Below are 14770 nucleotides of genomic sequence, written 5' to 3' on the forward strand. Positions count from 1 at the left end.
CCCTTGTATTATTCAGCTAGATCTAATTTCAGCACTCACTCTGCATTTCTTTTAACAACGAGGTTGAGTCCGCCCAGGTAGTATCATCTTACGTGGGTGGGGCTAGGTGGTCATATGATGAAGCATGAAACTATAATGTGTTTGAGACCATGTAGTCTGTAAAGGGAACTCCCTCCAAGGTACAGCCACTCTACACACCCTTTCCTTGCCCGGAGAATATCCACCTAATTAGCGCTTCCTGAACAGGGCCTAGTAGTCCAGTTCTCATCAGCATCACCCGCACCTTTTATGTGTGTATGGTTTTCCAGTCAAAAAACGGGAGCAGGTGTGGGATTAAGGTGTCCTTTCCTGAACAAAAACAAGCCTGCATGCAACGCACACTTGCGCCACGATGCAAGGGTGCCTGCATTGGCGCTAGGCTGCAAAAACAGCGCAAGTGCAGTGAGAAGGGACAGGAAAGCGCCTTATTACATAGAAACTGCACATTCCTATTCTTTCCCTTTGACACTGGGCAGTGCAGCAAGGTGACTTGCTGCGCTGCTCTGCGCCAAAAGCCTAATCTAGGTCTGTGTATGAGGAAGTCTCTGGAGCCAACTCCACCTTGGTATTAGTTGATGATACCAGGACAGTAGCAATGCCAGTCACGATTCTGATTTATCATTCAATGACCTTTGACACCACAGACCATAACATCTTAGTTAGCCGCCTCTGGGAATATGGACCAGGTTGGCAGCGCTTTGACTTTGCTCAAGTTTTCCTTGTCCAGTCAATGCTATTTTTTCACTGTACTTCCCTGTGTCAATCTCCACCTTTGTGTGATTTTTAGGGCTCTGTGCTGCCGTCCTGCTTTTTATACGTATTCCCAATTACTGGCATGTCAGCAATAAAAAAAAACATTTTTCATAAATTGTTTGTGTCTCGAGTTTAAATGCAGATGTAACTGTATATAATCCCAAAGTCAATTTTGAAAATGCAAATATCAAGCTAATTACAAGAAAGTTTGGATTTTAGGTCACTGTGCATTTTGTGCTGTGATGCTCAAAACGTTCTGTGTTCAGAGCATTTTTTAATTACCTGCAATCTCTAACCAGTAGGCAAAAATCGCACCACGCTAAGCAAATCCTTAATTGGATTATTCATTTCCAGATAATGATGTGCATTCTTTTAAATCCAGGTTGCTTAAAGTGGATTTTTAAAAACAAGCATGGGCATGGACTACAGGTTTGCCTATGCGAGATATAGTAGCTTTGTTAATATTTTTTAGACGTTGCCCAGCAGCTTAGGCTGCTGTGAGACAAGGCTTAAAGTAAAAAATAAAATAAAAAAAAGCTAGAAAAAAAAGCGATATGACAAGGTTTTTAGTCCGAACAAGCTACAGCAACTGTTTTGCACAGAAAAAGTAATATGGACTACGATGTTGAATTATGCATAAACTACCTTCAGAAAGTACTTTAACTTTAGTATGGTTAAAGCAGGAATTGGTGTATGTGTTTTTAGATCTACTCAAATCTTAAGTCATTTTAAAAAGTTGAAAAACATACATACTATAAAAAGATGCACGCTTTTATTAAATGCTACATATTTAAAATATCACATGTATTTTTATCAGCTACAAAGTTCATTTATATATACACATTACATTTCAATAAACACTTAATAATAGATATTCCCATTAGGCATGGGAATTATTATATAGCAAATAGTTTTACATATGTTTTCTCTGTAAAAAGGCACTTGTTCACATCATGGTAACGAACTTCCTATGCACGCTCAGCAAACGTAATCCATGTTTCAGTCAGTGTCAAGTAGATTAACATATTAGCAGATAAACCTATAGTAGAATGAAATGTTGTGCCCAAGTTGAGGCGCAAAGGGTAGGGCTCCCTTCCACAAGTGGTCCACAAGCCATAAAATCGTGTTACCATGAAAGCTTTAGGCTGGATCCAGGCTTAGGTATGACCGAGTTTAGTGTCTATATGATCCTACTGACCCTCATAGGAGTTCCTAGTTCACGCCTCGGTGTCTAGTACAGTGACATCTTGTCTCCATAAGTTCGGTCTGCAGTTCTGGAAAAACAATGGGAAAAGAGCAGAACTTGGGCTTGAATCTATGACTTCTCCCCTCCACGCACAATGGGTGCCAGTGAAAAACCATGCATCCTAATTATAGGTACTACACTTCCTGGGAGGATCTCTCGGACCACCAACACTGAAATAACCAGATCTGATACGGTTAAACTCATGGGTGCGATTGCATCTTGACTGTATAACCCTTCAATAGCTGGTCAATCAGCTGGGACCACCAAAGCAAGTGCATACAATGAGAATGTTTTATCCATGCAGATGGCTGCCGAATGGAGTACCAACTCGAATCACAATGGTCTTTCCATCACTGTAGGACTGAAGTGAAGCCAGTCAATAGGGGACTGTGCCAAACCAGACAAACAACCCCACAGACAATTTTCATTGTTTTTAGAGCAAGAGTGTTCAGAGGAGTCAACAGGTTTTCTGACAAAGTTGACAACTGCTCACTGTGAAAATGAAACACAAGGACCTCAAAACTTGGTGTGTGTGCATATATATATATAAACACACACATATATATATACACACATGGCACGCATAACATAGCGAGCATAAGAATGTGGATGGTCAATGTGTGGCTCCTTGATAAACGCATGGAAAGTGGTGAAATTAAATGTAGTATTTCGCTATGCAATAGAAAAAACAGTGCAGAGAACCGAAAACAACCAATGAGCTTGAGTGCAATACTTTTGAATTCAGATCTAAGGATATAAATATTGTTCTTTGCATTCACCAAAACTTTATAATGACGATTAGATTGAGTGAGAGGTGAAATGTACCTTTTCTTTGCATTGGGTCTTTGTGCGTCACAATGCTTTATCAATACCTGTTACAGCATACAGGGCCGCTGGCGCAAAAGAACAGACAGAATAAAAGGCTAAAAAGAGAGCTCAGAAAAGGCTTCTGCTATGAGAAGAATATTGGCATTTCTAAAATATGTTTTGCGCTGGAAAAATACATTTTTGTGATCTACAACTTTGTTCTTTCACAATCTCTTAAGGATGAATGATCTGATTATTTTCCAGCAGATTTTGTTATGCCTCTGGTAATATCTTCCTAGTTCACTATTTAGAAAATAAACATCTATAAATGTTCACGCAGTTTAATGGTGCTGTCATGTCACTACATAATCCCAGACACGCAGCGCACACTGCGGTGGAGTCCAAAAAAGAAAGGCCCTGTGGTAAAATAGGTCTGAAACCGGCATTTCTGTAAAGATAAAATAAGAAATGATTTTATCATACTTCGTGGCAAGGAACAACTTTAAAATGATCTATCACATTGGCAGGCATCTGGTCAATAAGGACAAGGCATTTCCTGTGACATCATCCTAAGCCAGTCATCCCAAACATTATAAATACAAGTCACACTGAGTAAGAAGTAGTTATCTAGCATGTGCTAGCTACACAAAGGTAAGTAACAGTAATTCTATTAAATTTAGTGTACTGTTCAGTTTTAATAGTTTGGGTACTTCATCGCTGATGATTAAAATCGCCTTCTTTGTGCCCCCTCAAGTTTCATTTTCATCTACTTCCTCCGCAGTTTCCGCGCGGGAAAAATGGAAACTCGACATTGGGCCATAAGTCATAATGCCTTGTTCAGGGATGGGCTGCAGCGAAGGGGTAATGAGAATCTCCTGTAAAGGTGATGTTGGTGTTAATTCAAAATAGGTATCAAAATATTCCACAGAATCCCCTGGTTCCTGCTCCACCAAGAATTGAAAATCTCCAAAGCGGATCATACACTTGCTTGGTAGTTCCCTTTTATTCAGATAGTTCAGGTCCACATTGTCCACAAAGAGCGTGGTCTTTCTGCTCATGTTCTTAATCTCAAAGCTGATCTCAGAGCTATTGGAGTACCTGAAGACCTGCAGGGCAAACTGAACCCGGGAAGCACGCGCGTCCCACAGGACATAACTGCAGGTCTTGATGTCTCGTCCAAAGGTAATCACCTCATCAGTTTTGTGCTTCTTATTTCTAAAAAAGGAAATGGATCGAAAGACTTGCTTTTCTGCATGGTAGGGATGGTACACTTTCATTCGGATGCAGGTCAGCTTCTCCTCAGTCTCTGTTTCTTCAAAGGATGCCATGATGTCATGAAGAGCTGGGCCTAAAAGTAAAGAATTCACAGTACAAATTATTTGCAAGCCTTAGATAAATCTAAAACTTAAGTTGTCGGCTAATAGCCTGGCAAAGACATTGTTCCCCATCATTCAGGGATGGACATCCGCACGCAAGGTCTAGGTCTGCAAATAAATTACAATTATGTTATATTTGTGACCCAACCTAGGCCCGGAGGGCCTAGCGCCACCCAACGACACATTAGCATCATTTTTTTATGCTAATGTGGCGTTAGAAGGCCCAAAGCACCACAACATGTTTACTTTGTAACCCCTTGCATGACATTACGCCTGCGCCAAGCATAATGTATCTAAGTGGGGTGTTCCCCCCCATTAGGGGGGACTGAAAAAAATGGCACAAAGCAATCGAAAGGATTTCTTTGTGTCATTTTTAATGCCTGCTCAGTGCTAGTCACCTCCAATGCCCCGCCCCTTCAGAAGAAAACAATAATAAACACAGTTTATTATTGTTTTCTTGCAAAGGTTTTGCAGCTCCTGCCGAACGGAGGAGTCGCCTCTGGTTGCAGTCCCTCCAACACAGTACCCCTCTATGTAGCTGGGTGGCCAGGCAAGATCCGGCTAGCTCGGAGTGTGCAAAAGGCATTTGACGATTTTAGAGAAGGTGCCCATTCCTGTTCTGGGATCAGGGGCTGCTCTAGGCTGGCTTAAAATTGTGAGCCACTAATATCTCCTGCACAAGCTGTATACTTCCAGCCACCAAAGTACACAGGTTGGATGCCTCTCCTTACCACGGTATTCATGCTGACTGGGTACATAAGATGGCTGCCTCCATGCAGTCAAAACATTCCTCTAGATACCTCACGGTCCACTTAGACGCTAAAAAGCGGCTGTCTTGCTCTCAGCCAGAGCAGACTTGTTTCTGTACTATTTAAGAGTAAAGGGGTAACAAAGTAAGTCGCGCCTGCATTCAATAAGGAATTTGCGAGTCATTTTAGGGTTACCGGAGGCGGATTTTTGTCTGACTTTGCATTCTCTCCTTTTTTCTTGCTACTCTGCAAAATGACAGGCGGAAGCTAGTGGCAGGGGTGTGCTTGCAGGCAACAAATTCCCAAGCACAGCAAAAACTCAGGAAGCACCCACAGGCGAAAATACTTTGACACAGCTGGCGAAAGCAATTACTGTAGATCACCCTGCTGCCCACAGCACTGCCTTCTTTACTGCATATTTCAGCAGAAATGTGGTCATCTTGAAAAAGTAAACACTCAAAACGTTTGACTTCGGGAAATGTTTTATAAAAGCTGATCACTTGTGTGCAGCAAAAACTGTATGGTTAACCTGAAGCATCACCAATGCACTGAAAAGGTACAAGTAAAAAAATAAAAACAAAATAATTTATGGACATCTCATTAATTGCATAGGAAGGCGTGTCTGCGTCGTATTTGTGATCCTTAATTTCACGTACCCCGTTTTGTTTAACCGTTCCCCTCTCTTGGGTGCTTTAGAATAGTCCCATCCACTCACCTCAGATCTTCGATTCTGTCGATCTCCGAATACGCTGTGCTCTCAGACTCTTGTTTTTCGGGGAGAGGCCATTAGGCCATATGTTTTATTGGACACGATTCTGCTTGGCCTAAACTGATTGTGTGTGTGTGTGTGTTGGGGGGGGGGGGGGGGAGGGGATTGGGGTAGTAAGAAAGGGGAATCAGCAATGAAAGGTTTTTCGAACTTCCCATGCCACATGTGCGTGTTAGTGGCCAGCTTGTGGGTGGCCAGGAGATGGCAATTCGTGAAAAATACTTTTGCTATAGTACAGGTATGTGTGCTTATCTCGTCTAAACCTAATGAAGCGTCCCCATAAGGCCTTCTCACTGAGCCTGTGTCCGGGTTCTACAAAAGTATTCATTTTGGTCCACTCACTCTCTTTGTAGCAGCGTTTACTCTTCCTGAGACCCCCTCGTGTTTCATTAATTTGTACTATGAACTTGTGGTTATTCAAAGTCCACGATGATATGCCCAGGACATGGGGTACTGCAGCAGGCCTGCATGCTCGGTGCCACTCGACGCTGCACTGGGTATTTTAGTCCCCCTAGGTGACACAGGACCCAGCAAAGAACACAGGGCAAAATAAGATACTGCTGGCACTTTAGTTATACCTAATTTCCCTTAACTGTGCTTCCAGATATCTTGAACCTGTGAGTCTATGGGGTTTAATACCTCACAAGATCTTTCTATAGGTGGGAGTCACATGCTGCCGGACTTCGCCACTTCTCCACTCCTAGCCTGTGTTGGCAACTTCCCTGGACACGTCTAATGAAATGGATTTTGTTGGAGTGAACTCAAACCTATTTCTGGCTCCCTCTGGGTCCCTGATACCGTGTGTTCCACAATGCAGGTGAAAGTGCCAACGCCATATTAGGGTGGCACCTAAGGTGCAGTGGACTCTGCAGCAGTCATAGGGTCATGGTTCCTTTGGAACGGACTGTGAAGTGCTCTAGGTGTGTGGTCCGTTTGCAAACTCTTCGCTGCATGGATTTTCGAGAAGATGGTATATGGTTAAAGCCTGATGAGGTGTCCAGAACTAATCAGAAAATCTCCTAGATGTCTCTTTCCTCTTCAGCAAGATACTTCTGTGGAAGGCTCGTAAAGCCACTGCTGTGCTATGCCTTTTTCAGTAAGACACACTTAAAGAAATAGTTGAGGAAATAGGCATCTCCTTTAGGGCAAAAGTTGATGAGAAGGCAGTGCAATGTGCTGCTCCAAGCGAATAGATTCCATGGCCAGTAAAAGGCCAAGCAGGTTCAGTTTCTCCCTGCATTAGCTCAGAGTTGTAGCTTTGAATTTTGACCCAGCCCCACGGGACATATTGTTTGGGGGTCAAGGTTTCATGTTTATTTTGTCCTTGGGACAAAAAGACCCAACCCCCTGCAGCAAAGAACCTTTGACTTCCAGTTCACAATAGTAAATTATGGATCAGGAAAGAACACTGCAGTTAAAATTTGTGTCCATGTTAATGCTGTTTGCGCTTGTATTTATGGTTCATTAATCCAAAACCTTTAATATTAGGCTCAGCGCTCTAAGGAATTGTAAGCTCAGACTGCACTATTGACAGTGGTTCCAGCAAAAAAATGTGTACATGTTTGCAAAGTTTACCAATATGAGGCTATGAATAATGTTCCCAACATGCTCTCTGAGTAGATGCAAATACATGCAGAGGCCTGGAAGCAAGGTTGATGATTCTTTGCCTTCAAAATAAATTGTTCACAAAAAAATGCAACAAGGAAAACAATACGCTTTGCTAAACTACTGTGAAATTTTAGATATCGTTTCTAGCAAAAAGTGTTAATGGATGCTAGTTTTTATTTAAAAATACAACTAATGGAAAATCAGTGCAACCAGTTTCAACAAGATTATGGGAAACATGAAAATAAACAGGCATTGGCAAAGTTAATAGGCTTGCCATTGATGGTAAGCCTTTTTGTTTTCTCAATGTGTGTCTTATTTTGATATGTTTTTTGTAAAATGTTATTTTTGTGGGAGACACCAGGCCCTCAACATTATAACAAACATTGCCAAAAAGCAAAAACATTTTTTGGTTTCAAAACACACACATTGCTACAGTAGTCCCTGGCACAGAACAAAACTACTTTGTGTCCTGATATGCTCCTTGTGAAAGAGCAGACTGGTGTCACTCAAAGTGACGCCAACCCATGGACAGAGAGAATTTAATAAAAACAAAAAGTGTTTGTTAATGCCAGACATAGTTAAGGACCCAATTCTTAAAGTTAGTCACAAAAGTGCACACATGGTATATGTACATGCATTAATGCAGTTTTATGGCTTTAATGAATTCACAGAACTAGGCCAGGAAAAAAACGGACTCCTAGAAATTATTTATGAATTGCATTTTAGCATGAACAAATATAAATGTGTACATTTGTTCATGTGAAAATCTGTTGAGCATTTACAAGTTCACTTTCCTTCCAAACACTTTTTTCCGAACTTTGGAAGTTTTACTTCTGATCTTGTCAGGTGTAAATTTTCAACCTTTCTCAGTATGGAAAAAGATTAAAGAAGAGCTTGCGAAAACTCTAAATCATGCAAGTTAGTAGATTTGCAGGGGCTCAAAAGGACATTCTAACCCTGAAATATTTCTTACTGCTACCTCCAGCCCTAGTATGTAGATCTACAGCAGCAGTCTTCAAACTGGGGGCTTCAAGTGATCCCGGGGGGTGCCAGGCTTTGGCCAAAAGAAGCATTCTGCTGATAACTGGGCTTTGTTTTAAGCTGTAAAAACTTGAGCAGCAGTAAACCCCTCTGTAATGGGCCATCACTAACATGTTTTGTAATTTATATCCAATCTGGGAGTACGTGTCAAAAGGGAAAGGGCTCCAAATACTCTACCCCCACTTGTAATAATCACACTGTGGATACTTTTACATGGCGGTAAGGCCTGTCTGAGGAGAATAGTATGTTTGGCATCATGTATTTGATTGCTTTAATAAAACTGTGACACCATGTTTCAATAAGTCTAGACATATTTAAAGCAAAAACAACAAGTGATGGACGGAATGCTGAACATTGTCAAACACTCACCCCCAGTCATAGATCTGGGTTTAATCCTTCGTTCTTTTGCTCACCATGCCACCCCAGTTTGGACCCAGCCACATGCAAATCAGTCTTGACCCTGTTCCTCATGGGAACAGTCAAGACCGAACTGCCAAGCCAGGTCCTCACTGGACCGGAAACAAGCATCCTGGGACCGGTTTCGGGGTTTCACCCCTCATCAGCCAGGCTAGCTTGAATCCAGTGGCATGGGAAGCACGGGACCCACGTCTGGGCATACCCTTCCCACTTAGGGCGACAAAGCAAAAACAACAAGTGATGGACGGAATGCTGAACATTGTCAAACACTCACCCCCAGTCATAGATCTGGGTTTAATCCATCGTTCTTTTGCTCACCATGCCACCCCAGTTTGGACCCAGCCGCATGCAAATCAGTCTTGACCCTGTTCCTCAAGGGAACAGTCCAGACCGAATTGACAAGCCAGGTCCTCACTGGACCGGAAACAAGCATCCTGGGACCGGTTTCGGGGTTTCACCCCTCATCAGCCAGGCTAGCTTGAATCCAGTGGCATGGGAAGCACGGTACCCACGTCTGGGCATATCCTTCCCACTTAGGGCGACAAAGCAAAAACAACAAGTGATGGACGGAATGCTGAACATTGTCAAACACTCACCCCCAGTCATAGATCTGGGTTTAATCCATCGTTCTTTTGCTCACCATGCCACCCGTTTGGACCCAGCCACATCCAAATCAGTCTTGACCCTGTTCCTCATGGGAACAGTCCAGACCGAACTGCCAAGCCAGGTCCTCACTGGACCTGAAACAAGCATCCTGGGACCGGTTTCGAGGTTTCACCCCTCATCAGCCAGGCTAGCTTGAATCCAGTGGCATGGGAAGCACGGGACACACGTCTGGGCATACCCTTTCCACTTAGGGCGACAAAGCAAAAACAACAAGTGATGGACGGAATGCTGAACATTGTCAAACACTCACCCCCAGTCATAGATCTGGGTTCAATCCATTGTTCTTTTGCTCACCATGCCACCCCAGTTTGGACCCCGCCACATGCAAATCAGTCTTGACCCTGTTCCTCATGGGAACAGTCCAGACCGAACTGCCAAGCCAGGTCCTCACTGGACCGGAAACAAGCATCCTGGGACCGGTTTCGGGGTTTCACCCCTCATCAGCCAGGCTAGCTTGAATCCAGTGGCATGGGAAGCACGGGACCCACGTCTGGGCATACCCTTCCCACTTAGGGCGACAAAGCAAAAACAACAAGTGATGGACGGAATGCTGAACATTGTCAAACACTCACCCCCAGTCATAGATCTGGGTTCAATCCATTGTTCTTTTGCTCACCATGCCACCCCAGTTTGGACCCAGCCGCATGCAAATCAGTCTTGACCCTGTTGCTCATGGGAACAGTCCAGACCGAACTGCCAAGCCAGGTCCTCACTGGACCGGAAACAAGCATCCTGGGACCGGTTTCGGGGTTTCACCCCTCATCAGCCAGGCTAGCTTGAATCCAGTGGCATGGGAAGCATGTGACCCACGTCTGGGCATACCCTTCCCACTTAGGGCGACAAAGCAAAAACAACAAGTGATGGACGGAATGCTGAACATTGTCAAACACTCACCCCCAGTCATAGATCTGGGTTTAATCCATCGTTCTTTTGCTCACCATGCCACCCCAGTTTGGACCCAGCCACATGCAAATCAGTCTTGACCCTGTTCCTCATGGAACCTCGTGGGTCCCGTGCTTCCCATGCCACTGGATTCAAGCTAGCCTGGCTGATGAGGGGTGAAACCCCGAAACCGGTCCCAGGATGCTTGTTTCCGGTCCAGTGAGGACCTGGCTTGGCAGTTCGGTCTGGACTGTTCCCATGAGGAACAGGGTCAAGACTGATTTGCATATGGCTGGGTCCAAACTGGGGTGGCATGGTGAGCAAAAGAACGATGGATTAAACCCAGATCTATGACTGGGGGTGAGTGTTTGACAATGTTCAGCATTCCGTCCATCACTTGTTGTTTTTGCCTAGACATATTTAAACCCTGCCAATTTAACTGAATAAATGTGAAAAATGTTGGGGGGGGGGGGGGCGATGATTATTTTTTTCAGTTGGTGGGGCTCGGCATTAAAATGTTTGAAGACCACTGATCTACAGAAAGGAGGCACAATAAGGGACTTGCTAGTATTCAAACCATACTGTAAGAGAATCCTAGCATATTAAGCAAGGCTATTCTCAGAGCTCTTATGTCATGTTGCAAATGCCATGGTAAGCAGCTGCATAACATACAAGAACTACAGCTGGCCACGTCGCGCAAAGTGCGACAATAAAGGGGACAGCACATTAGCGTGGCTCCCCTGCCAGGAAGGCGGATGGTCGTAAGGGGCCACCATAGCTAGAGAGGGTGGTCCACCCTAGTTTATGGCCCCCGAGGTGTTGGAAGGGAGGAGTGAGGCCGGGAGGTCTCAAAAGGGGTGACCCTGGGGGTCTGGGGCCTCTTAGACGCACAGTGTTTTCCTCCCACCAACACGGACAAACCAGGTCTGGATCCGTTAGAAGAAGAGAATAGGCATGGTCATGTAGGGACTTATTAACATGGCTTTCTTTACAGATGAATCAAGGAGTCGCAAAGCAGAGTTACTGGGCGATCCTAAAGCGTTAAAATGATTAAAATACCTCCAGAGGGTTATTCCTGGAGGCTAAAGCAATTCCTCAGGCCGCTGGGAGCCTTTACGGCGGGGCCTGGGATGACGCGACGGCGCTCCTTAATCCCGCAAGGGACAGTTGGAATCCTGAGCAACTGCGGAGACTGGCCTGGGTCTCGCTCTGACTTGTCAGGAGCATGACATATAAATATAAGAGGAAAGTGGTAAACCACGATAAAAGAAAGAGCTGTAAGATTCTAAGTACGCTGGTGCAAAGAACACCAGACGGAACAGCTCTAGCTTTCTCAGGATGGGTGTCGGCCAGCTTTAACGAACTCATCTCCGACACCGGGATCGCCCGTAAGCTAACCCAACCTGTGTAATCAATAAACTTGCGACATATTATACCCACAATTGGTGTCCCAGGTGTCTTATTATGTCGCATGCAGTGTATTGTTGTGATCTCCAGCGCGCGCGCCTTAAGGGCTAGGGGTAGCAGCGCTATGGGTTGGATGTTTGCGTGAAGCTCAGTCGTATATGTTGAGGGTCAGAATGTCTTGTGAAGCAAGCGCTGTCAGCATACTTACCCACATTACTAAAAGGAGGTGGCTATAATTTAGGTACAGCAAGCACTGAAGAAAACCAGGTGATAGGTTAATACCCCCTTGAAGCAAAAAAGGGGATATGGAACTGGGAAAGGTAAAGCATCGCACATATGGTCAATCTGGCAATACCGTCATGGTTGGTTGTCATGCCCCAGTGATTACAGTTTAGGACAGGATCTCGGAATGGGGCGACATCACAGAGAAAGGAAGAAAGGGTGAGGAACCAGCAAGCATTCAAAGGAACGTTGTACATCAGACACACATGGGGCACTGAGGTACATGAAAACTGGCACTGTGACTGGAGAAAAAGCGGGGTCGCTATAAAGCATGCTCGTTATGGAAGAAAGTACAGCCAGGCACATGGTTACAAAAGAGAAGAGGCGAATGTCTAATGTAACTGATAGATACTCATGTACAGCGATCGAGTACCTTCAGGTGGAGCTCGTGCTATTCAAAACTGCAAAAAAATGCTTTATTAAAATTGCCAGCACACAGAAATCTGGGATAAACCGGCGCATTATTGACAGGTTCATTTCAGTCATCTTTTCAAGACACTCTAGGGAACTTACAACCTTCAATCGTGAGCTGGCACACCTACTGATTTCGAAAGGTCACTCACCCGGCATTTTTGGCACTGGACCTGTGTGCATAACAGTCCCCCTTTCTGTGATTCGAGGCGGCTAATCTTGAATGTGCTGTTTAAGTAGTGTCAGCCGGCTGATAACGTCTGCGGATATCCCGCTGCACTGTCTGCGACGCTTCCAGTCTGGCTGCCTCCCTGGCGAGTCCGCAGTTAGATAAACAGAGCCCGAGTGAGCCGCGTACTCTGGGCAGCTGTTAGCTCTGGGACTCCTCGGAGTGTCGTCAGATCTGGAATTCCCGCTCACGCTGCCCCGCCCCATCGAATTGCAGAAAAGCTATGAGTGCATACACCCTCTCCAGCACCCCCAACCCGGTGTCGTCGGTCCGGGAAATTCCCAGGCAGACACCTCCCGTGCAGGGCGGCTTCAAGTGGGGCTCAGTGTAACTTAAGCAGTGCTCCCAGAAGACAAACCGGCGCCACCGCCGGGAGAGTTTTAACGAAGCCGCCACCACCCCACCTCAAAACATGCCACGGGGTCCAGCTGGTAGGTAGCACCAGCCTCTTACCTCGCCTCGTGTGCCTTTGACTCTTCTGTCACCGTTGTGCTGCTGCCACAGGATATATCCGGCTGCTGTGTGGAGTCAGCAGTGTGTCTCCGGGAGAGCTCCTCCCAGACACATCGATGCCCACCCTCGGCTCCTCCTTCTCCTTGGTGCACTACACAGACTGAAGGAGGATCCTTCGACAGCCCCCCTCCCCCAACTAGAGTTTCGTTCCTGCAAGGAGCAATTTCGGTTTCAAAAACATACTCTTGCATCAGTCGCAGGACTACGTACTAACGCCTGAAGCGATGAGTTAAGTTCGCTGAGCGGCAGAGGTTGCGTTTATATTTCGGAAACGGCTCGTGCTCATCTTGTGAAATGCACTGAGACTAGATGGCGACAGGCAATAAATGTGGGCTAGATAGGTTCGATATATTTAGGTAAGAACGAGAGATTTAAATAAGGCATTGGAAAAGTCAACAGGTCTGGCCATTTTATAAGTTCAAGTGTTGTGTGTGCAATAATTGAAGAGTTCGTGGGCGTGGATGCGTGGGTAGATAAATATGAGGACGAGTCAACAGATGGTGGGATGGACGAATGTATACATTTCAATCATTCATAACACCTTCGAAGCTGCAATAGGGTGCGCAGTTTTCCATTATCACTTCCCAGGGCACTATGCATGTGGGAAAAAAACTTTAGGCACATGGAGGCACATTGCACTCGCGGTGAAACTTTGCACACATTGAGACAGTATGCACATGTTGACACTTTGCTAAAGTTAAGAGGTCACATGTGGAGACACCAAAATATGTTTAGTAGGCAAAGAGCAAGCTATAATTCGAACAATGAATTTCATTTTTAGGGTTCCATTCAATAACCCATTCCCCTAACTCAGGCCATTTTATAAGATATAACTAGGCTGGATTTTGAGCTCATCGAGCATGTTTTCTCTGTCATTCTGTATTTGATTTACGATCCCTTTTACCACAGGGGTCTCCCTATCAGTTCCTGTAGTAAACCTTGGTCACTAGCTTTTGCCTCCTTTAGAGAGGCAAGTATCCAAAATTAATAACTCAGTTAGCCAAATTGAATGGAGTATCCCTAAGCCCTGGAACATCAGTAGTAAACAGTATCCACCACAAATAGTGCCTAGAAACCCACTACTGCCCAGGACACAAAGAATATGTATGTCTTATTCCCATTACATGAACATATTAGAGAAACCTAGAAACATGTTGTAGAAAAGTAGGCTCTTTTTAGCATGGTTACCCCCACTTTTTGCCTGTTGTCAGTATGCTTTGTCTATGCTCACTGGGATTCTGCTAACCAGGACCCCAGTGACTGTGCTCTCTCCTTTCAAATTTGGTTGCTTGGACCATCTACACCCCACATTTGGCATACTGGTGCCCCCATATATGTCCCTAGTATATGGTACCCAGGCACCTAGGGTTTTGGGGCACCAGGGGTTCCCCATGGGCTGCAGCATGTATTATGCCACCCTTGGTAGCCCAAGTAAAATGTGTTTGCAGGCCTGCCATTGCAGCCTGCGTGAAAGGGTGCATGCACCCTCTCACTTCAGGTCACTGCACCAGGTCACTGAAAGTCACCCCTATGGTCGGCCCTCCTAGCCCAGAGGGCAGGGTGCAAGTACCTGTG

At 45.0% G+C, this 14770-nt stretch overlaps 1 protein-coding gene across 2 annotated transcripts; it reads right to left on the reverse strand.

The window, feature by feature from the left end:
• Positions 1-1542: 1542 nt before the first annotated feature.
• TIFA (TRAF interacting protein with forkhead associated domain) lies at positions 1543-13268 on the reverse strand. 2 transcript variants are annotated; one of them, XM_069241552.1, is made up of 2 exons: positions 13136-13268; positions 1543-4193 (listed from the first exon to the last, which is right to left on the reverse strand). In XM_069241552.1, the coding sequence occupies exon 2, from the start codon at positions 4171-4173 to the stop codon at positions 3595-3597; it is 579 nt and encodes a 192-aa protein (XP_069097653.1). In that variant the 5' UTR covers positions 4174-4193; positions 13136-13268; the 3' UTR covers positions 1543-3594. The 2 variants fall into 2 exon arrangements, with proteins under 2 accessions (XP_069097653.1, XP_069097644.1); XM_069241543.1 differs by having other exon boundaries at positions 12606-13162.
• Positions 13269-14770: the final 1502 nt, after the last annotated feature.

This window comes from Pleurodeles waltl, chromosome 1_2 (genome assembly GCF_031143425.1).
Source record: "Pleurodeles waltl isolate 20211129_DDA chromosome 1_2, aPleWal1.hap1.20221129, whole genome shotgun sequence".
NCBI classification, from domain to species: domain Eukaryota; kingdom Metazoa; phylum Chordata; class Amphibia; order Caudata; family Salamandridae; genus Pleurodeles; species Pleurodeles waltl.

Excerpts from the sequence above, each read along its gene's own strand:
- TIFA (XM_069241543.1), bottom strand. The coding sequence starts at position 12,636 with ATGCACACAGGTCCAGTGCCAAAAATGCCGG. Across the intron at positions 4,194-12,605 it reads TCCAGTGCCAAAAATGCCGG|GCCCAGCTCTTCATGACATC; the intron begins GTGAGTGACCTT and ends CTTTACTTTTAG.